At 22.8% G+C, this 23,396-nt stretch overlaps 1 protein-coding gene across 2 annotated transcripts; it reads left to right on the top strand.

Annotated features, from left to right (window-relative positions):
* Positions 1-124: 124 nt before the first annotated feature.
* Positions 125-22,152, top strand: LOC112682642 (kinase D-interacting substrate of 220 kDa B). Of its 2 annotated transcripts, XM_025553305.1 has the most exons (31): positions 126-346; positions 4,025-4,313; positions 5,539-5,670; positions 5,735-5,833; positions 6,847-6,945; positions 7,007-7,204; positions 7,269-7,367; positions 7,427-7,618; positions 7,682-7,786; positions 8,507-8,605; positions 8,674-9,115; positions 9,219-9,426; positions 9,525-9,656; positions 9,769-9,917; positions 9,987-10,122; positions 10,183-10,408; positions 10,471-10,650; positions 10,722-10,916; positions 10,977-11,241; positions 11,303-11,468; positions 11,536-11,815; positions 12,218-12,385; positions 12,443-12,616; positions 12,686-12,842; positions 12,960-13,045; positions 13,489-13,639; positions 20,932-21,002; positions 21,072-21,194; positions 21,267-21,401; positions 21,461-21,720; positions 21,780-22,151. In XM_025553305.1, the coding sequence occupies exons 2-31, from the start codon at positions 4,041-4,043 to the stop codon at positions 22,036-22,038; spliced, it is 5,259 nt and encodes a 1,752-aa protein (XP_025409090.1). In that variant the 5' UTR covers positions 126-346; positions 4,025-4,040; the 3' UTR covers positions 22,039-22,151. The 2 variants fall into 2 exon arrangements, with proteins under 2 accessions (XP_025409089.1, XP_025409090.1); XM_025553304.1 differs by having other exon boundaries at positions 125-346; positions 10,722-11,241; positions 21,780-22,152.
* Positions 22,153-23,396: the final 1,244 nt, after the last annotated feature.

A 23,396-nucleotide genomic window follows, 5' to 3' on the forward strand; every position in this document is an offset into this window, starting at 1 on the left:
ATTATGATAACGGCCAGCTGTTTTTCCCTAAAATACTATCTTGCATTACTGTTTCTACAACTGTTTCTACTTTCCAGGAAAATTACTTGACAAACTATTATTTGTTTTATTACTATCTAATATCTATATTATAGTAGATACATTCTAATTTGTTGTGTACTGTATAGTTATTATAGCAACAATTATAAAATATATTTCAAATTCATATTTATTATTTCATTTAGAAGAAAGTTGCTCCATATTTCTCTATCGACAATTTTATTTATTAAGCATTTTAAAATACGAAGATACTGTATCCCTCTGTAACTAATATAATGGATCAAGTTTTTTAAATTATACAAATAAAGTAAGTATTAAATTAAAGCTAAAACTTTATTTTTAGTTATAATATAATTATAATTTTTTTAAATATTTGTTTATATTGTGATTAAAAATATATTATTATTATACAATTAAATAACTATTAATATATAAGTATATGGTTTTTATTAATAACATTTTATATTTTTACTCATTTATGCATAAATAATATCTAGGCAATTAGTTAACCATAATAATTAATATAATTATATAAATCTGCAATGTCAGTAGTATCTGTCATTTAGGTACACTAAAATATTTTGTAATTACAAAGATTAATGATAATTGGTTATCTGAAGAAAAAAAATAACTTTCCAAATATAGTTTATATCAGAATGTTTTTTAGATCATGGTGTGTATAAAAAAATAATTAATGTAAAATTAAAATGTTTAAACTATTTTTTTCTCTAAATAATTTTAAATGTATAAAAATAATTAAATATAGTATTTATGTTTAGTATCCATTTATAGAAATATAAAAGAGTACATCTATGCATACTTTTTAAATTTAGTTTGAAACACAAAGAAAGATTTTAGTTTTTTAAAAAATTTGATTAAAAACAAATATAACAAATTTAAAAAAAAAAATTGAGTTATTATTTTTAATATTATTACTTAATGTGTGTTTTTGTAAAATCATTATATATTTACAATTATAATTGTTGAACAATTAAACTAATTTTTTACATTCTATAATGTCTGTTTACAAACATAAATAGTATTTTTGTGTAGGAAATAATAATACTTGTTTATTTTTTTTATTAATTATTTATAATATTTAAATTTAGTTTTTTAACTGTTATAATAAATGGATTTATATTGCTATTAGTTGTTAAGATTTATTATAATATTGTAATATTATTAAAAGCTTATCTGATTTAGTACAGTATTAGTATTATTATTTTGTATTCATCATTTTTTTTTTTTTTTTTTTAAGAGGCGCATCAAAATATTTGCCTCAGCAATTATAAATAACAATACAATTTAGCTACATAAAACAACTAGAAAAGCAATATTAGATAATAAACATAATTAAATCAAAAAGCCTTCTGAGAGGAAGAAGTTAACGATGGAAGTAATAAGGAATGCATTAAGAAATTGAAAAATATGTGGGAGGGTAAAGGGAATATTATAAGAAGAACAGATATTGGAGAGAAGCTGGCGTTTAGTGAGAAAGTCCGGACAATTAAAGAGGAGTTGGGAAGCATTGCATATAGCAGGATCAACGTGTTGAGTACATAGAGGAGAATCATTAAGGGATAAATGAAATGAGTGGGCTGAGAGGCGGTTGTGGCCGAACCGGAGGCGAAAAAAAGAGATGATGACTTTACGGGATAATATTCATCGATTAATAGTAACTATTATGTAAATTTATAGAAATTCTTAGAAATTAAATTCATTATTATGATTAAATTAATAACTAAGACTAAATAATAATTAATTTTCCTTGTTAGGAGTAAACAAACTGTTTAGTGATTTTTGTGAATTATATTTTTATACTGTTATAAATTTATTTAATAAATTAAAATATCTTCAACTTACATCCAATGATTTGTTGTAAAATATGTTTACTTATGATTGTAATTATAAAATAGTTTTACTAAAACATTTTAAAATACTCATGAAAATTATGTTAACATGCAATAGTAATTATATCCCAAAAGTATTCTGTTATATAAATGCTTTATAATCTTTTTTTTTTAATAGATGAATAAGGAGATTATATTATTATAATAATTAATTAGTAAATTTTCTAGAAATGCGTTAGTTTATCTTCTTAATATTTTTTGTTTTAATATTAAATATTATTCATTATAGTTATATTTTTACACATTAAATGGTAATAAATTTTCCATGACAATCCTAATGAAAAGTATACTAATTATTTACCTATTCATTATGATATGGTTATTTACAACTTTTGATAGTACAATGATAATTTTAATTGCTTAAATGCTATACTTAAAATTGTTTAAGATGTGTTAGGTATTCATCTTTTATTAGTATATGATAAAATTATCTTTTTAATGATGTTTATATGTTTAATTTACACTATTTAAATTTATCAACTAGATTAAATAATCAAATATACACAATGTATATTTAGTTTGGTTTTAATAAATATAAAGATTAACTTTTCAAGAGTATGATAAAGCAATTTGATTGTAATATATTAAAAAACATCAGTGGGGGCATTCCGATGATCAATCGATTAGTTTTCAGCCTGTAAGTGCTTCATACACCTGTTACAACAAATATGTAATGCAATTTCATAATATTATTTCCTAGTAAAAAATCCTTATTGTTAATATTATCTAATCCGAGAAATATATATTTAATATTATATTCTATGTTAATGAAACAATAAGTTCTATTTTTTTTATTTATAAAATTAGTTTCTATGTCATGTATTTAAGTTAATTATGCCTAGACTTCAGTGGAAATTTAAATCAAATCATAGTTCTGTAGAATTATTACCATTATCTCTGAGCTATAATGTAAGCAGAAGTTATGGAAGCATTTTGAGTTATTTCCATTTTTTGAAAAGAATCAATGGCGATACCCAGGTAACATGGCATCATATATAATACTAATTACTTAGTAATTAGATTATAAAAACTTAAAAATAAATTAAACTAAAAGTAAATTAGTTATTAAGTGGTTAACTGATAAAAAATTTTAAGTTTGTTTTAGGATTATGTAATTTTGCAACTTTAATAATGAATAACAAGTACTTTCATTGAAATTCTATACACCTTATATAGTAATCTGAATAATGTTAAGTACATATTTAAAAAAAAAATCTTAATTCAACAAATAGAATAAACTTTGAAGTTGTTTTTATAATTGGTGAAAATATTTTCAACAATTTGTTATTTTATAAACTTTATAAATAGTTGTAAATGAGTTATAATTAATTATTTATATTTAAAATAAGTAAGTACCTTATTTTTAAATATTAGTTTTTTTATTAAATTTGAGATATAAGGATTAGTAACATTAAATAGAGTTGGACAACATTTTAATTTCAAGCAATTCTAAATAAATTTTAGTTAATTATGTAATAATGTAATTAATTAAAGACATTTTTGAACTTTTGTTTATCAATTTGTATATCTAAATTGAGAAACTTGTGTTTACATTGTATATAAAATTAAGTTATAAAAAACACATTTTCTTATCCTTTAGATACATAACTAAAGAATTGAGTGAAAGATTTAACAAATAACTCATTTATTTGCTATAATGTGCGAACAAAGGCAAATTAAAAAAAAAAAACTCATTTATTAATTTTGGTTGAGAGTAATAAATAATAAAACTATATAGAATGTTTATTCTACAAATTGTATTAATTTAGTAATATTTTTACTGTTCAACAATCAACTTAGTTTAGAAAAAAAAAAATTTGAGATGAAATAATATGTATCAGTTGTCGTGGTATTTTTTATAATAATTTAATAATTATATTCATATATATACAAATAATTTTTACAAATAACAAATTATAATTGTAAAAAAGCAATATTTATAATTAGTTTATTTTAATTAAACCGTTTTAAAATATGTTTTTAGTTCACCAATAAGTATTTAATGATAAAATATTAAAAAATTTGTGATTCCTAATATTATGGTAAAACATTAAATGCCAACATTTGTACTATAGATCATAGTAAGTTATTATGTCAGACAACGAAGATCGTCAAAGTGTACCAGGAAACATTCGATACACTAAAGGTTTTTCATTTTTGCGTTTACAACTTCCAACGACTAATGAATTTAGTGATTTAAGACGACCACAAAGATCACATAGTCAAGGTTTTCTTACTGGATTGTCAAATCGTTTACCATCATTTTCTATTACTGGTCCATTATATGATGATAGTCCAATACCGCCTTCCGATAATACAAACAAAAGATTCAGTTTTGCAAATTTCAGAAAAATTTCATCGGCGGTCAGTAGGATTAGAATTTTTTTTTTTAACACAAGCCTTACTAAAACACTGATTTTCTGCTGTTTAACACCTAATATTGAGTGATTAAACTGTTCAAGCTTCATTTTTTATCCTGTATGTAGTTAAATAAATTACAGTAACATTCATGTTCCAACACAGCACTCAGCAATATATTGCAGTTTAATAAATATTTATTTGTCATAATCTAAAAATTAATTTTCTTAAATTTTTACTTTTTAGTAGAAAATTAAAATAATAGAAAGCTTAATGTATATTCAATACAACAAGCTTTGTATTATTTTTGAAAAATAGTTCTATTTTATCAGATTAATGCTATGCTATTTATCACTGTTTTGAATGTTTATCCTATTTTACAACTACATCAGTACATTTTAAATTATTATTTATCCTATTATTTTTAAATATCAATCACATTTTTGTAATAATATCATAGGCGCAACTAGGGTGAAAAATCTGGGGGGACTACAGCCCTCCTACCAAAACTTAAAATAACTTGTAGATTACTCTTATATACAAGTTAATTTTAGATTCTGAGCCAAATTGTATTTACCGCAATGTGTCTTTTTTTGTATGTGACACTTGTGAGTTAAGTATGCTTATGCGGTATGCTATGTATGACATGAAATATTTATGGGGGAGCTAAATTTTGGTCCGGGGGCTAAGTATCTTGTAAGTATCATATTTACTAGTTGAACACAAAAATATATCTTGTACATCTTCAAAATATTTTATTATTTTATTCATATCTAATAATTGCTCTTTTTATAATTGACAAATATATAAAACCAAAATAAAATTGTTGATCGTGATCAAGTAAATTTTCATTTTTGTTTTACGCTTATAATTTAATATTAGTGAAGTATTAAATAGCTTGAAATATTTCAACTTAATAATTTTGGTATCTATTTTTGTATATTTCCATTTGTTATAACCCACATTGTTTATTTATAATAAAAAATGATGTGATGTATTTTTAATTTTAAATGTTTCTTATTTATTTTTAACTGCATTATTTGTTTTGTTTAGTTATAGTTAATTTAAGCTAAAATTGTTGCTTGTTTTATGCTATAATAATCATGTTTTACAAATTAATTGTTACTAAGATTTTTTTCAATTTTTTTTTTTTAATCTTAACATTTTCAAAATAAGCTAAAAATAATGGAATTTTATTCATACTAATTAATTATTTTCTTATTTTGTGTAGAATTTGCACAATAGTGATTCAATGGTTTCGCTGTGCTACCGAGCTTTACATAATTACATCTCAGAAAATAATTTAGAGGGTCTTCAAGGATTTCTTGAAAACCGCAGAGTTCTTGTTGATGATCGTGACGATGTACGATATAATAAATTTGTTTTATTTAAATTCATCCATTATTATATTAATACTGATTATTTAGAATGGAGCTACTGCTTTACACTATGCTGCTTCAAAAGGAAAATTACTATTTTTGAGAGAGCTTATTAATCATGGGTCCGATGTAAATATTGAAGATAATGTAAGTATTTTTAATTTTAGGAGTTATAACTATATAGTCAATTTAAATATTTTATAACTAGATTTGTTGAATTCAGCAATATTTACATTTTAAATATTAGCTTTATGATTATTTTATTTATAAAATATGAAAAACAAAACTTAACTTGGGTGTTCTCATTTAAAACAAATCATAATTTGAAAATGTAAAGTACTAAATGTTGTTAGCGTTGTATTTCCAAGTAAAAAAAAATAAAATATTGAAAATTGTAAAGGTTCTATTTAGAAACATCAAAGTAATAATTATCATATATGTATATAAGACATTTCTTGGGAAAATATTTAAATTTTTTTTTTTTGTTACCTGAATTTTAATGTTGAAAGAATTTCTTAATTGTAGCTGAACACAACTTCTATGCATTTTTCCAGACTGAGGAACAAACTGTTTTTTTCATTAGATTAAATATATTATAATTTATATTTGAGTTAAGCAGACTTGAGTAAAATACTTTTTAAAAATATTTAGAATAAATACTCGAATACTTACAAAAATAGTATTCCGAATACATTATTTAGAATACTTTAAAAGTATTCCAAATACTTTTAAAATACTTCTAGTTTTCATACTATAAAAATAATAGATGTCCACTCAACAGAAATATTTGAAATTGTAGACAAAATATATGTTATTTTATTGTACTTTTATATTACATAACTGTTATTGTTTATGGTTTACAACAATAATAAATACCTGATATTAGTTTATACAAGATACGACGGAGAAGTAATAAGATCATTTAAAAAAGTGACAATTTGACAGTATTCAAAATACTTTATTGAATACTTTCAAAAAAAGTATTTAAAAAGTATTTTGAATACAATATTCCGAATATTGTATTCGGAATATTACCCAAGTCCAGAGTTAAGGTCTATAAATTGTTTTTAAAAGTAAATTTAAGAAATCTTGTCTTAATAATTATATTTAGTTACATAATATATATTTCTATTGCTAAATATTATAAATTAATTTATCAGGATAATTGGACAGCATTGATTTGTGCTGCTAAAGAAGGTCATTCTGATATATGTGCTGAGTTATTAGACCATGGAGCTGATATTGAACACAGAGATATGGTACATATTATCTATTTATTTATTTTTTTGATAAAGTTATTTGTAAGTGTTTATTATTTAGGGTGGATGGACACCACTTATTTGGTCAAGTTACTGTGGTTTTACTAATTTGGCCAATTTGCTACTGGACCGAGGGGCTGACATAAATGCACATGGAAATTTTCATATTACTGCATTAGTATGGGCTGCTGGCAGAGGACACACAAAACTTGCTTGTAATTTAATAGCACGTGGTGCTAAAGTTAATGTTGGTGATAAGGCATGTATCAAAATGATGTGAACAATATTCTTTTTAAATAATTGTAAATGTTGAAATGTTTTAGTATGGGACATCTGCTTTAGTATGGGCATGTCGTAAAGGTGATGTTGAATTAGTTGATACATTATTAAGAGCTGGAGCTAATGTTGATACTGCTGGAATGGTAAGCTGTTTAGTAAAATGATACTGTCAGAAATGTATGAAATTGTTGATTTATTTTAGTATTCATGGACTCCATTATTAGTATCATCTATGGGAAACCATACTGAAGTTGTAAATCTTCTCCTGGAGCGAAAACCAAATGTCAATGCTTTAGACCAAGATGGCTGTACTGCTTTAACAATTGCATGTAAAGAAGGATATTATGATATTGCCAATTCTCTTTTAAATTCTGGAGCTTACATTAATATACAAGTAAATAAATATAGGTACTGTATATGCAATTTAATCAATTACTTAATCAACTATAATTTTTAGGATCGAAGTTCTGATACTAATCTCATACATGCTGTTAAAGGAGGCCATCGAAATATTGTGGAAGCTTTGCTTAAAAAATATGCTGATGTTGATGTTATGGGAAAGGTATATAAATATTTAAATTATGAATTTTTAATTTTATAAAAGTGCAATAAAATAAAATAATTTAATGAATTATGTCATCATCATCAACAGCTTAACGATCTATTAAGGACCTGTACTGCCACTAGTAAGCATCTCCATTTTTGCTCTGACCAAAATCCAGTCTAACATTGCATTCTCTTCTATCAGTTTCATATTCTTTTCTACCGTGTCTTTCCAAATTGTTATTGGTCTTCCAAGTGGACGTTTTTTATTTATTTTACCTATAAGAACATTTTTTAATAAATTTCCATCAGATCTCAACTCATATCCCAGCCACTCGTTTACAACCCAGTCGTTTACATCTTATGTATTTGAGTATATTTGGCTCTTCATTAAGTCTTTTATTATAAATTCCTAGGTTGTCATTATATACAGTTCCATACATATTTCTTAGTACTTTTTTTTCCCATTAAACAAGTTTTCTATTGTTGTCTTTTGTCGTGGATCAATTCTTACATCCATAGGTTACTACTAGTCTATGGTAGCTTGAGTACAAAATAGTTTTTGACTTAATGAATTATGTTATTAACAATATTACATAACTACTTGAGTTTTATTTTCTAATTAATTAGGATAAAGTTATTGGTTTTAAATCATGTTCTAATAATATTTTGAAAAGCTGCAATCTTATATGTTTAAATTTGAAAAATTATTATATCTAAATTATTGTTTATATTTTAGGAGCGGAAAACTGCATTATATATTGCTGTAGAAAAAGGAAATACAGCAATAATTAAATTATTACTTGGTGCAAACCCTGATTTAGAAATCTCAACAAAAGTAATGGATACATACATAGATTTAACATTTGATGTATATTAAATTATTTCACATTTTTTATTAATAAGGATGGTGATACACCTTTAATGCGAGCTGTCAGAAATCGAAATTCTGAAGCTGTTCAACTATTAATTGAAAAGAGGGCTCGTGTATCAGCTACAGATAAACGAGGAGATACTGCATTGCACATAGCTATGAGAGCTAGAGCTAGGGGAATTGTTGAGATTTTGTTGCGAAATCCAAAAAATAGCCAGCTATTATACAGACCAAATCGAGCTGGTGAAACTCCTTACAATATGGATGTAAATGCTCAAAAACCTATTCTTAGTCAAATATTTGGTTCAAGGCGTCTTAATACTAATGAAGATAATGAAAATCTATTGGGATATGATCTTTACAGCAGTGCATTGGCTGACATGTTAAGTGAACCTACTTTATCTATGCCTATTACAGTTGGATTATATGCTAAATGGGGTAGTGGCAAATCATTTTTACTTAATAAATTGAGAGGTGAGAAGTGTAAATATTTTATTATTCCTTTATAAGTATATTTTTGAAATATTTTAACTATATTAATTATTTATTATGTTAAATCATATGATTACCTTTTTAGAGGAAATGAAAAATTTTGCTCATCAATGGACAGATCCATTTTTCCAATTTCCTTGGCTAATATTGGGTGTAGCTCTTCATTTTTGCTTCATTACGGGTACTGTGGTTGTGGTCTTAACATCATCATCACTTATAGCAATTATGACAACATTTAGTTTATTAGCTGGTGTATTTTTCTTTCTCATTATGATATACTATTGCAGTCATAGGTTAGTCTTAATTTTTTTGAATGATATATAATTTTTTTAATTATTATATAATACTGCATTCATTTTATAGTAAATTATATCATTATATAATTTTTCAGACTTGATTGGGCTTATAACTGTATTAGTTATTTAAGTCAAAAAGCGGTTACTGCCCGAATAATTCTACAAATAATATTTTGTCATCCACCTGGTTCAAGTTGGGGCACATCAGTTACTGCTCAACCTATAAGGTATCCAATATTTTAATGTAATTAAATCCTATTTTGTTTTAAAATTCAAACATTTATACATAAATTATATTTTTATCTTGTCTATAATTGTATCTTGAATATTTAAATTTAGGTTTTATTTTACTGATCAAACACGAGTAAGTAGTACAACACCTGGAGAGAGTACCATTATTCAAATGATTGGCTCATTATATGATTCAATAGAAAAAGATTTTGGGTCCATTTCCACTCGTTTATTTAGAGCTTTTCGTCCAAAACCAGGTTAATTAATTTAATATATTACTTATTATTAATAAAAAGTTGTCTAATATTAATTTGTATATTTTTTAGTAAAACTTACTTCGCCTTGGAAATGGCGCAAGTTATGTTGCATGCCAAACATAATACTATTTGAAATGTCATTTATGTGTGCTTTATTAGCTATTCTTATTATTGCTATGCATAATGGTACATTGATTTTTATAAAGTAAGTTTTGGTTCTATCATATAATACATTTTATTAAATTTGATTTGATTTTTCATTCAGTGATTTTTCATTTGACAAATCTATTGGAAATGTTATATTATTTTGTTGTGGAGTATTTATACTATTCCTATTGATTGGAAATTTATATACATTCAGTCAATTATTACAATCATTAGTATTTTCACAACGTAAACAACTGAGAAGAGCTACATCTAGATTAGATACATTGAAGTCTGAAGGATTTATACAAGCATTAAGAACTGAAGTTAATTTAATGACAGAGATGGTACTTCTTTTACTGTTTATGCTTCAAATCTTTTTATACTAATTATATAAATTCATTAAAAGGTCCGTTGTTTGGATGCATTTACTCAACAACAGACTAGATTGGTGATAATTATTGATGGTCTGGATTCTTGTGAACAGGACAAAATATTATTACTTTTGGATGCTGTACGAATGTTATTTTCTGAACAGAATACTCCATTTATTGTAGTTCTAGCTATTGACCCACATGCAATATCTCAGGTTCAAAAATTGTTTTATTATCACAGGTATTTAAACAATTCTTGACTAAATTTAAATATTTATATTTTTAGGTGATTGAACTAAATAGTCGACGATTGTTGAATGATATGAATTTTTCTGGTCACGATTATCTTAAAAATATGGTTCATTTGCCATTTTTCCTTCAAAATTCTGGTTTACGTAAAGTAAAATTAGCCCAAAAGTCTTCCCAATCTCACAGAAAAAGTGTTACAAATCAAATGGATGAAAGTGGATTAGTACATTCGGTAAACTATTGTGATTTTTCTTTAAAAATTCTATTTATGAAATATATTTTGCTAATACAGGCTTCAACAAGACGATTATCTAATGAATCTACTACTTTAAAACCCACAATGGGTTCCTCAGGTGGACTTAGTCGAAGCAAGGGTAACATTAATTCTACTAGGAGTAAATTAAAATCTAGTGAGAGTATTGCAAGTAGCATAGCCAGCAATATACACAGATTAGGCGGTCCTCAAGATCTTTCTAAAATATTATTAACTGATGATTATTTTAGTGATGTAAATCCTAGAAGTATGAGACGTTTAATGAATATTGTTTATGTCACAGGTATATAGAAATTAAAAATATGTATATTTATGAATAATATTAAATTCAAATGTTGTTTTAGGTCGTTTATTAAAAGCATTTCAATTAGAATTTAATTGGTATCATTTGGCTAGTTGGATAAATATCACAGAACAATGGCCTTATCGCATATCTTGGATGATAATTTTCCATGATACTAATGAGGATACTATTGATGATTCTATGTCACTAAAAACTTTATATGAAAAGTTGTGTTTATTTTATCATGTAATTATTTGAATAATAAATTGAATTATATTGTATTAAAATTTACAGAGTACGTCGTCAAATACAATTTTCAAAAGACATAGATCCATTAATGGAAATGGATAAAGATGAAAAAAAATTTGAAATATTTCTTACTTTTCATCGAACAACACTACTGGTGAGCGATCTAAGGATATTCTTACCATTTACTATTAATTTGGATCCATACTTGAGAAAAGTTATTAAAGATGAAATGCAAAACTCCGAAGATTCCAATCTTTTTAGGCCAACAATTTCACATAATGAACTTCAAACACGAAGAGTACATAATCAACTTTTAAGAAGACAAGTTAGTTAATATTTTAAAACATAAAATATACAATTGTTATACTTTTATAATATTTACAATATTATTGTTTTTGCTATAGCCTAATCACTAGTCAAAAATATTGTTTAGTAAAAAAATAGTTACTAAACACTTTTTGTGAAAGCTAAAAACTTTTTTTCATTTGATTGAATCATTTTTGGCTTCTTTTCACTATTTACTTACAAAATATATAATTCTGAAAAAATTATAACTTAACATTTTTAGTAAAAATGTTTTCAATATTGATAAGAACCATTAATATATCTAAATATTTATCTATACAATACTTATCAAAACTAAAGTATTTGTACACTAAAATTAACTTAATTTGTTGTATATATTACTTCATTCTTTTTTTAATGATCAATTGTAATTTAATTTAAGAAAATGGGAGCTAAATTATCACTTCAACAAGAAACTTTACCAGCCACGTTGATGTTAAATGAACCACAATCTGCTGTACTGTGGAATCAACAAATTCAAAATCGATGGCAAACATCTTATGATGAATTACCGAGCCAACTTCAAAATTTTTCCATTTCATCATTATCAGTAAAATTGAATAACCAATATATATTTCTATAAATATTATTAATTAAAATTTTTTAGGATGAATTTAATAATATTAAACTATCAACTTCAAGTGTAGATGATGTTTGTAAGTTATTAATAAGAATTAAAGATTTGCAAGAATCAAACATTCCAAAATACACTCAAATAATTAAAGATAACAATCTCACTGGTTGCGTACTTTTACATTGCAATTTAAATGATCTAAAAAATGTAATTATATAGTATTTATAAAAAATGTTATACACTATAATTATATTTTGCAAATTGGTTTTATTTCAGGTATTAAAAATGAATTTTGGCGATTGGGAACTTTTCCGCATAGTTTTATTAGCATTACGAGATAAAGAATACCTTATAAGTAATGAAATGAACAGCAATAATAGTTTTAAACATACTAGATCTGGTAGTTCAAAAAATCATTCTCATGAAAGAAGAGGTATTGCAATTATTCTATTTTAGATGATAAAACTTTACTATCAATATTATTAAAATATTTATTTATTTTAAAAAAAAAAATATGTATTTACATCAATAAATAATTTTAAATATTTAGGATCATCCAATAATAGTAATAATGTTCAAGGAACTTTGAATGATAAGGACCAGAAAGCATCAAAAGTGTCATCAGTTGAAAAACAAGTAAAGAAAAAACATTTATATATACCCCCTATTTACTTTTGTAACAAATTAGAATGTAAATTAATAATATGTAAGCACATATAACCAAATTTTCAGATAAAGTAAAAATATGTATTATATTTCATAAAAACAAAATCAAGTATATTATATCATTAATTATAAATACTATTTATAATCCATGGTTATATAAAATAAAAATTAGTTCACAGATGTAATTTATCGTAAATAAGAAAGAGAATGAGAAAATAAAGGATTAAGAAAAATGAAACAGATTGTCAAACTAGCAATTTTTTTCTACATTATGGAAAATTAAAAAATAGTATTAGTCTTTGGTGATATTACACATATTTCAATCCTCCTTATTGACAGTTAAAAAAAAAAACTTTGTATAGTATTTATTTTTATTTATCACATAAAATATTAAATAAATATTTTAAATAAAGGTAACATTGGAAGAACAAATGATATGTGGTGCATTGCAAACTCTTAATGAAGAAGCATGTGAAGATGTTCTGGAGGAATCTGAAGAACAGGGTACTATAGCAGCAGCTACTTATTTACAAGTTCCACAGCAGCCTATTGACATAATTACAGGTGAGCAGATACATCAGAGTCAAAATGAACACAACATTAATAATTATAAATTAGGAGAATGTAATTCTAATGTAATCATAGATATAAATTAAATTCATTTTATGACTTTAAAAGTCATAGATTCTAATTATTGTTGATGGAGTGCATGGTGAAGAATTTTGAGCTAGTGCATGATTTTATTTTATTACTTTTGTTTATCACAATTTTTTGCTTTTGATTCAAAATTATTGAAATTGTTATTTAGGACTTAAAATGGACTTTCTCTTTTTAATAACCTAAATTAACTCTATTTATTGTTTATATATTATTTTATCGGATGGAATAATAACTAATAATAATAATAATTAATAACCACTTTTTCTATAGTTATTTATTTATAATTTGCACAATTTAAATCCAATTTCATATATTAAATATTTTATTGTAGCAATTAGCAATGGATAGATATATCTTCTTAAAAGGCATAACAGGAACAAATGAATAGATGTATGTACTTTATTATGTAGAATTTAAGATTAGCGCTTTAGTTTTGGGTTTTCCATAGATGTTGTTGGTAGTTTAAATAATTATGAATATATTTTTGTAAAATATTTTACTGAATGCTGAAATAGTGAATTATTTGATATTTAAATTTAAAATAAATTGAGTAATTTATTTTAATTTATTGACTATACACAGACTTGAGTAGTATTCCGAATACAATATTTTGAATTCTGTATTCAGAACACTTTTTAAGTATTTCGAATACTTTTTAAATACTTTTTTTGAAAGTATTCAATAAAGTATTTTGAATACTTATAACAAGTATTCTGAATACTGTATTTCGAATACCGTTAAATCATCTCCTTTTTAAATGATTTTATTACTTCTCCATCATATCTTGTATAAGCTAATATCAGGTATTTATTATTGTTGTAAACCATAAACTATAACAGTTATGTAATATAAAAATACAATAAAATAACATATATTTAGCCTACAATTTCAAATATTTCTATTGAGTGGACATCTATTATTTTTATAGTATGAAAACTAGAAGTATTTTAAAAGTATTCGGAATACTTTTGAAGTATTCTAAATAATGTATTCGGAATAAAATTTATGTAAGGTATTTGAATACATATTCGGAATACTATTTTTGTAAGTATTCGAGTATTTATTCTAAATATTTTTAAAAAGTATTTTACCCAAGTCTGACTATACATTTATGCACATAGGCATGCATTTGTTTCTGTTCAAAAACTAATAAAAATATTCATGACAAGTATTTTAGCTTCTACATTTTAAATAAAATAATTTATTTTATAATTTATGTTATTCTATTTATTTGTACATTGTTAAATTAGTTCAAATTATAATAATTTTCAAACATATTAATTAATATTTTTATTAACAATATTGTAAATATCTATAAAAATATTCTTTATTTAACTGCCTAATATTAACGTTTAATAATGTGTAAATCAATTTAATTTTTATTTTTAGAAGATTAAAATTTTAATTTTGATTACAATGATAATTTGATAATACAAGTTAATAACTCATTCTTTATTCAAATTATCCAGGGCTAAATGTACTTTTTTAAGAATAAAATAATTATCAATCATATTGTGTGGCAAATAGGTATTTCTTAACTTATAAACTGAATTAATTAACATTTATTTTTATTCATAATTATATTTAGAATATTTTAATTGATTTGTGGTGTATTATTTTCCTCTACTTAATCGACTTACAAATGTAAATTTCACATTATATAAAATAATACCAGTTGGTTGAAAAATAATGTTGCACTTCAAAACCATTATAATGTTTTTAACTATTGTTTAAGTATTGTGTATTTGTTGATTTTGTGTTTAATAATATATCATATTTTTATACTCCAATATACCTTCAAAACAACCTAAAATAAATTACTAAGTAAACAAAAAAAATGTGTAACCATTTTTATTAATTTAAAATAAAAATGTATTAAAATATTAAAAAATAAAATTGTGTAAGATAGATCAATTTTAGATTGTGATTTAAATGATTAATGTATTGGTTTTATCATGACGTGTGTTTTTTATATTTTGTGTCTATGTACATAATTTTGACCAAAAACATTGCTCTGATCATCACCATTATGGAAGGTTATTGTTAGGAAATTATGTCATTTGGGGTCAATGGGATAGAGGTTGTTTTTAAATTTCGGGATAGTTTTCTGAAAAATTGGAACAAATTGAAAAAAATTACAAAAAACTTTACAGTATATATATATATACTATATATTGATTTACAGTTTATATTTTCATCAATATTTTTGTTAGATATAGATAGATTATATCATTTTTTCCAATTTTTTTTTTATTACACAAATTAAATTTAATTATTAATTAACTCTTTTAATCTTGATATTATTTATGTTGTGTATATATTTTATAATTATCATATTTTTTCCATGTTTTCTACTTTAAGAATATAGTGATTATACTAGATAAAAATTAGTAATTTATGTTCTTACAACATACCAAATTATTTAATATTTAATTGAAAAATTGATTTTAAAGTAAACTTGAAAGGGTCTATTAACATATTCATAAACTATTATGATTCTTTTCTCTTTTGTTGATGCATACACTAACGATTTTAAATAATCCGATTACTTATAAAATTGAATTTTATTATTTTTGCTTAATTATAATGTATCCATATAAAATATATATTGATTATATTAAAATTTAAAAATATTTAAATTATTTCATTGCTATTTACTAAAAAATCAAATTTTTAAATTTTATTGGTGTAATGATATCTGTAATAAAAAAAAATCATATCTCAATATTTATAATTTTGTTTACATATAAATTATGTATATAAATAATATATAATGATATATATAAATTAAAGTATATAAATTAGTGCACTAATTTATAATTCTAGTTTAAGGAAAAAGTATAGAAGACTGAAACATACATTTTAATTATGTTGTTAATATAATTATACCTATTTATTAAATATCTTGATTAATAAATTAATAAATAATACATTCTATTTATTTTCTGTTTTAAAATAATATAATACATAAAATATTTGTCTATATTTTGTAAATTAAAACACTAATCGTTATAATTTAGAAGTTCACAAAACAAACCTATTTAAAAAATACCATAAAACTTTTATTAACATTAAACATTTGACTGGAGTATAATTTATAAGTTAAAGTATAATTTAAATCTGAGTTTTTAATGACTATACAAAACTTTGCAATTTTTCTAAAATTTAAAATTTCTATCTAATTTATAAACAATAATTTTATTTCTCTTTAATTTAACTTAAAATCAACACATTTTACCTCAGTATATAATGAAGATCTACAATTAGCGCTATCATGCAAATGTTGTGCTATATTAATAAAAAAAGTCAACAAATTTTGAATAATATTCCTATTATAAATTGTATATATTTATTTAAAATGTTATAATTCATAAATAATATCAATGTCTCGCCATTGTTCTGCCTTATTATTTAATCATAATATACTCATACATTTAAGACAAAATTTTTAATTCAAGAACTGCTAATTCTTAAATATATAAGTGTATTATTATTTTTTTTTTTTTTTTACATTGTGAATTTTGTTCAAAACTATTCTTCTTCTTCTTTTCCTTTCTCTCTACTATTTGGGGTTGGCCTACCTTGTCCTAAACCTCCACTTGTCTCGATTTTCTACATCCCCTATGCACATACCAACAGCCCTCATATAATTATCAATCATATCCAACTATCTCTTTTTTGATCTTCCCTTTTCTCTTCAATATTCATTTTCATAACCACTCCTGCTTTTTTTGTTTCCTCTTGCTTCATCACATGTTCAAACCATCTCAATCTATTTTCTCTCATCTTGTCCACTATGAATCACACAAATTACTCTAAATATGGAAGGAATTCTTCTTTCTCTTTTCTCTTCAACATTCATTTTCATAATCACTCTTACTGCTTTTGTTTCCTCTCGCTTCACCATATGCCCAAACCACCTCTGTCTATTTTCTTTCATCTTCTCATCTTTCTCAAAATTTAATTTTTTAAAAACTATTATATCATAATATTCATTTAAGTAATGTTTTGTAATTAGTTTACTTACATTTTTTTTGTTTATAGTTTTATTAAAATAATATCTAATTTTGTATGTTCTTATGTTGATAATGAACAGATTAGTACTGATAGTTATATTTTCAAGTTCAAATTTTTATAACAATGTAGTTATTTTTATACATTAGGTGAGTAGGTGAGTGATTCTCAGACATACACAATTGTTTATATGTATTAATGTGTATGTATTAGTTTGATACACACTGCATAAATGCATACTAATTGATCAAAAGTTGAAAAGATTTGCAATTTAACATTATTTATATATTATGTATATATATAGAGAGATATTTTCATGTTAAAAATATCCAATTGGTAAATCTTATTCATGCTATAAAATGGTTTATTATTAAATCCATTTTACCAAATAAATACTAAATTTTATGTTATTAAAGTAAATAATTTTTGCTGGAGACAATAATGACACTAATAGGTATTAAAATTTAAATTTTTAATAGTACCTATTACAATTTGAACTTTTTAGTAATGAAAATACAAACTATTCAGTTCTATAATGTTGATTTTAAACTTATGATACATGGTGGTTATTTCCATAATTCAGTCGTTTTCAAATTGCAATATAATAATATTTAAATATGTTCATATAAATCTTCAATCTAAAAAATAAAATATAAATATTATAATATTTAAGTTAGAATATTGTAGATTTTCAAATTTTTGGTCGAAAGATTAAAAATAAATATTTTAATTCGTTCAAATTATGAAGCTCTGTCAATTTTTCTGAAGTTATAAATAGATTTATTATTAATGGTAATCTTTTGGGACTAATGCATTTTTGCATTTTTGATTTAACTGAATTCTTTTGATGTTTTAAAACCTTTATTTTTATATTTATGGAAAGATTAAATCAATATAAAATTAGTTATATAATTTATATTTATAATATCTACATATTTTATTTTTCTAAATTATTGATGTATTATATTATTATTTATTTTAATTTAATTTTTGTTCTATGTACTATATAAAATGATTAATAAGAAGATGAATGATATTATTTTGTTGCCCTAAAAAAGTTTTTGTTAAATGTTAAAATTAGATAACCCACATGTCACTCAAAATAAGTTTGTAATAAATGGTTTAAACCCATATGAATCTATTTTTTCATGATGGTTTCACATTTTTTTTATTTGTTGCTGATAATTTTGAATTGTTTTTATTTACTGTAATAAAGTAAATTTAACTCTAGAAATCTACATTTTTAAAAACTTTTATAAATATTAAACTATATTTATACTTAAATTGTTCTAAAACAATTTTTTTTAATTATTATATGAATTTTAATTTATAGTTTGTATGCATATTGTACAAGCTATATGAAAAGTATCAAATTATAAAAATTATATATTAATATTTTTAGTGTAATTTATTTATTTATTTAAATGTGTATTTAGGATATTTTCAATATATATATATATATATATAGAATACCCTGTAGCTATTTAAAATATTTCCTTCTTTAATGGTTGAATAATCAATTATTATAAAATTTATTTTGATATCATATTTTATTAATAAAATAAAATACACCTTAAAATAACAAAATAAAACTTTGTAAAAATTTAATTTTTTTTATTAATAATTTAAAAATAAAAATTTTTTTTAAAGTTTTAAATGCCTTATATTTTTATTTTTATTATATTTATAAATTACTTATATCATTTTGAATAAACAGAAGTAGAATATTGTACATATAGATCTTCCCTAGAAATTAATTTCTACAACATTTTTATGACAATTAAGTTTTATTTTTACAGATAATCAATGTATTTTACTTACTTTTTCCACTTTTACCATTATTGGTAAAATGTATTTTTTATACCAGTGTACTATTTTTAAATAAAAATGTTATTCTAATTTTTGTCCCAATTGAAATAAGTAAAATTAAACTCTTTTCTGTAAAATAAGTTTTAAAAAAAAATCTAAATTGTGCCTTGGTTGTTTATATATTTAATAATTTTTTATTTATTGTTGATTGTTGCAACTGATTTTAATTGCTGACTGACATATTCTTTATGCATATACTAAGTAATAGTGCTTTAATGGTGGTATTGTTAAAAATAATTGATCACTTAAAATTAAATAATGAATAACAGAACTAATGTACTTCTTAGTCATTTTAAAAATCCTATTTCTATTTTTAAATGGATACAATAGTTGTTAATTCAATAATTTTACACATTAAATAATTTTATTAATTTTGAATTTACCAATATTTTACAAAATTGTTTAAAATTTGTTTTGGTTCTGAGCAGTATCAAAATTATGATTTTTTTATGTTTATTATAATTAATGTTTTAGAATAAATAGTTCTTATAAGATTTGAATGAATGTTTTAATTGTATATAGAATGATATATGATTGAATGAAAATATGATTTAAACTATTTTATATTTATTTGAAATATTTACTGGATGATAGTCAATAATTAATCAATTAATTTGGCAAGTTTCTAAAAATTTTCAATTATTTTATAATTAAATTAATAATTAATAATAAAATATACTTATTTACTAAATATTTAAGATATTAAATCAAGACTAAAAAAAAATCGACATGAATGTATACAATTTGATGTTTTAGATATTAAAATTTTTAATTGTTTTATTCAAAATATACAAAAGTTATTATAAGCATTTAAAATTTAGTATTTGAAAAATAACAAATAAAAAACTATGGTCCGTCCCAAATAAATTTTTGAATGTAATTAATAAAAGCTTATTATATATTTTAGCTTTAAAATATAATTATATATATCTAAATAAATTAGTAAACATAGCAAGACAATTGCCTAAACCTGTAATATGTACCCAGTGACGGCATGACGGTGGTTTTATTGAAACAGTTGCTTTATGACTAAAATGGGGTGGATAGATGGTGTTGTGTGGGAGAAAAAATTAATATATAATTACACATTTGACATATATTATTATTACAATTATTATATTATAATATTATTTTGTTTGTACCCATTAATTTTAATATTGATGTACTTACAAGTAAATTGTAACTTGTGTATTGTGACTTTGGGGGGGGGTACTCTATACATGTAACTGATTCATTAGAAAATAAACTTAATCCCACCATTATATTTACCCTTATTTATATATATATATATATATATATATTTAATTTTGTAGGTGATGGATCTGTATGTAGTACAACTTCAAGTACTGATAATGGAGGAGATATTGATGTATTTTTAGTTCAAGTAAAAAGTTATTTTTATCTTTTAATTATTTAACTATTAGTATTATTTATTTTGTTATTCTTTTATCAGAATTCACCACATCATAGTATAGTTCAATATCCAAACTTTCAATATGATGGAAACAATTCTATTTCAGCAAATTCATTGAATAATACTCCAATTGCTTCAAGAAAAAATCTTATAGACTACAAGGTTTGCTAATTATCAATGTTCTTATAAAACAATAAAATACATTTTTGTCTTAAAAATTGATTTGCATTTTAGACATGCATTGTAACTACAACTAGTGAAAAGGGTGGAAAACCATTTTTACTTAAATCCATCAAAAGACCAGCATCTTTAGTTATGAACAGACTTGATGATTCTGATTCAGTACCTGAAACAAAAAATCCTGTACAGGTATGTTTATACATTATAAATGTTAATTTTGATTTTTAATTATAAATGTTTTTAAAAAGGTGGGCGGAATTGTAAAACAAGGTATCGCAGGCTCAGTTGGTATGTTAAGCTGCTTAGTAGCAAGTTCAAGTTGGATAACACCCCCAGCTGTTACTATATCACCAGTTTGCAGCAATGAAAAATTACCAACAAGTCCACCTCAAGATACAAATCATTCTTCAGCAGTATGTGCAACAGCAAGTAGTGATGATGAAAGTACTCCTTTAGTATCAGATATGTCTTCACCACAATCTGACCATTTACAATCAAATACTGACCGGTAAAAATAAAGTATTTTATTTAAAAATATTTTTAAGTATTGACTTTAATTTTTTTTAGATCAGACAAGGTGTATACATTCAATGGCATGTACTATAAAGAAAATTCCCAACATTCATTGACTTCTCAGTTATCTTCAAAAAGTACTGAATCATTGCAATTGAGATCAGAAGGGGGAGGTTGTTCATTTGATGAAGATATAGATCTTTTACATAGTATTAATACTATTCAATCTGGATCTAGAAGAGTATCATTTGATAGCGATGTTAGTTTATTAGTTCATCCATATGACTGGAATGATCCAGAAACTATAGTATAAACACAAGAGGGTCATATTATATTTAATTCAAACTACAATTTGACTAAATTTTAACTTCTATATGAGCTCATAAATTCTGATTTAAATTTATTTGGTTTTGTATTAAACTTTATTCATTCTATTTTAAAACATATTATGTTATAAAATGTAATATTGTGTTCATATTTTTTTAATGCTTTATTATTAATGTCTTAATAACATAGTTCAATAAATATACTCAATCAAAGATATTTAATTAGATTAATGAAACATGTATTTACCAAAACTATTTTATTCGAATATGTTTAAAAAATATTTATAACAAATTTATACTTGTTGTGTAATTATAATATGTAATACATTTTATTATAATAAATATTTTCCATCATAAAACCTTAGGAAGAAAAAAAATGTAAGGTATGAAGTTTAAGTTATTGGTGTTATTTTATCTTTGTTTTCCATGTAATAATAGTAATACATTATTTCAAGTATAAAATACTTAATAGAACTGTCATTGTAAATCTTATATAAATATATTTTCTTACATACTAATTAAAAACCACACATATTCTTTGTATTTTTGTATAATATATTTATACAAAATGTATAGTAAGAATTAAAAAAATAATAATAATCAAAACCATTTAATATGTTCACTCAAAATAATTATAGATTTTAACTGACCATAAATAATTATTATTTCTAGCATTACAATGTTTTTTTAGAATTTAAAATTATTATTAAATTATTGCTAGTCAATTTAAAACAATTTATGAAATTATTATTTAGAAATTCAATAATAGTTAAAAAAATTGAACCATAAAAACTATATAAATTAATGTTTTTCATTAATTAATAGCTTCTTCTATTTATCATTATTTGTTTAACAATTTATTGCAATATTTCTTTTAATTTTAGTTAAGTGATGTAAACAAAATAAAAACATAGAAATTGTGATAACAAAAAATGATCCTAATTTCAATTTCTACAAAGTATTTAAAAATACATGTGTGTATATATTAATTTATTTTTAATAATTTAACTTTTTTTCAAATTTATTTACAATGACAGTATTCTTAATTAATTAGATTGACAACAAACTATAACGATTAATGAAAGTATTATCTAATTTTTTTATATTTCTTATTAGCACATTTATACCAATATAAAGAAAAATCTTGTATGCCTTAATTAAATAATTTTTTACGAATAATTTGATTGTATCTTATTTAAAAAAAAAATTATAAATAATTATTATTATAGCGATATCAAATTCAATCGTTTAAAAATTAAGAAAGTTAATGTTACATTTAAAAAAAAAATTAGATTTTAGGATTTTAAACATATCCAGAGTTAAATTTTTATTTATATTGTTATCA

This window comes from Sipha flava, unplaced genomic scaffold (assembly GCF_003268045.1).
Source record: "Sipha flava isolate LNK unplaced genomic scaffold, YSA_version1 207_pilon_pilon, whole genome shotgun sequence".
Lineage (NCBI taxonomy): Eukaryota > Metazoa > Arthropoda > Insecta > Hemiptera > Aphididae > Sipha > Sipha flava.

Coding starts and splice junctions, on each gene's coding strand:
- LOC112682642 (XM_025553304.1), top strand. CDS start 4,041: ATGTCAGACAACGAAGATCGTCAAAGTGTACCAGGAAACATTCGATAC. Junction 7,787..8,506: donor ATGTTGATGTTATGGGAAAG/GTATATAAATAT, acceptor TTTATATTTTAG/GAGCGGAAAACTGCATTATA. Junction 8,606..8,673: donor ATTTAGAAATCTCAACAAAA/GTAATGGATACA, acceptor TTTATTAATAAG/GATGGTGATACACCTTTAAT.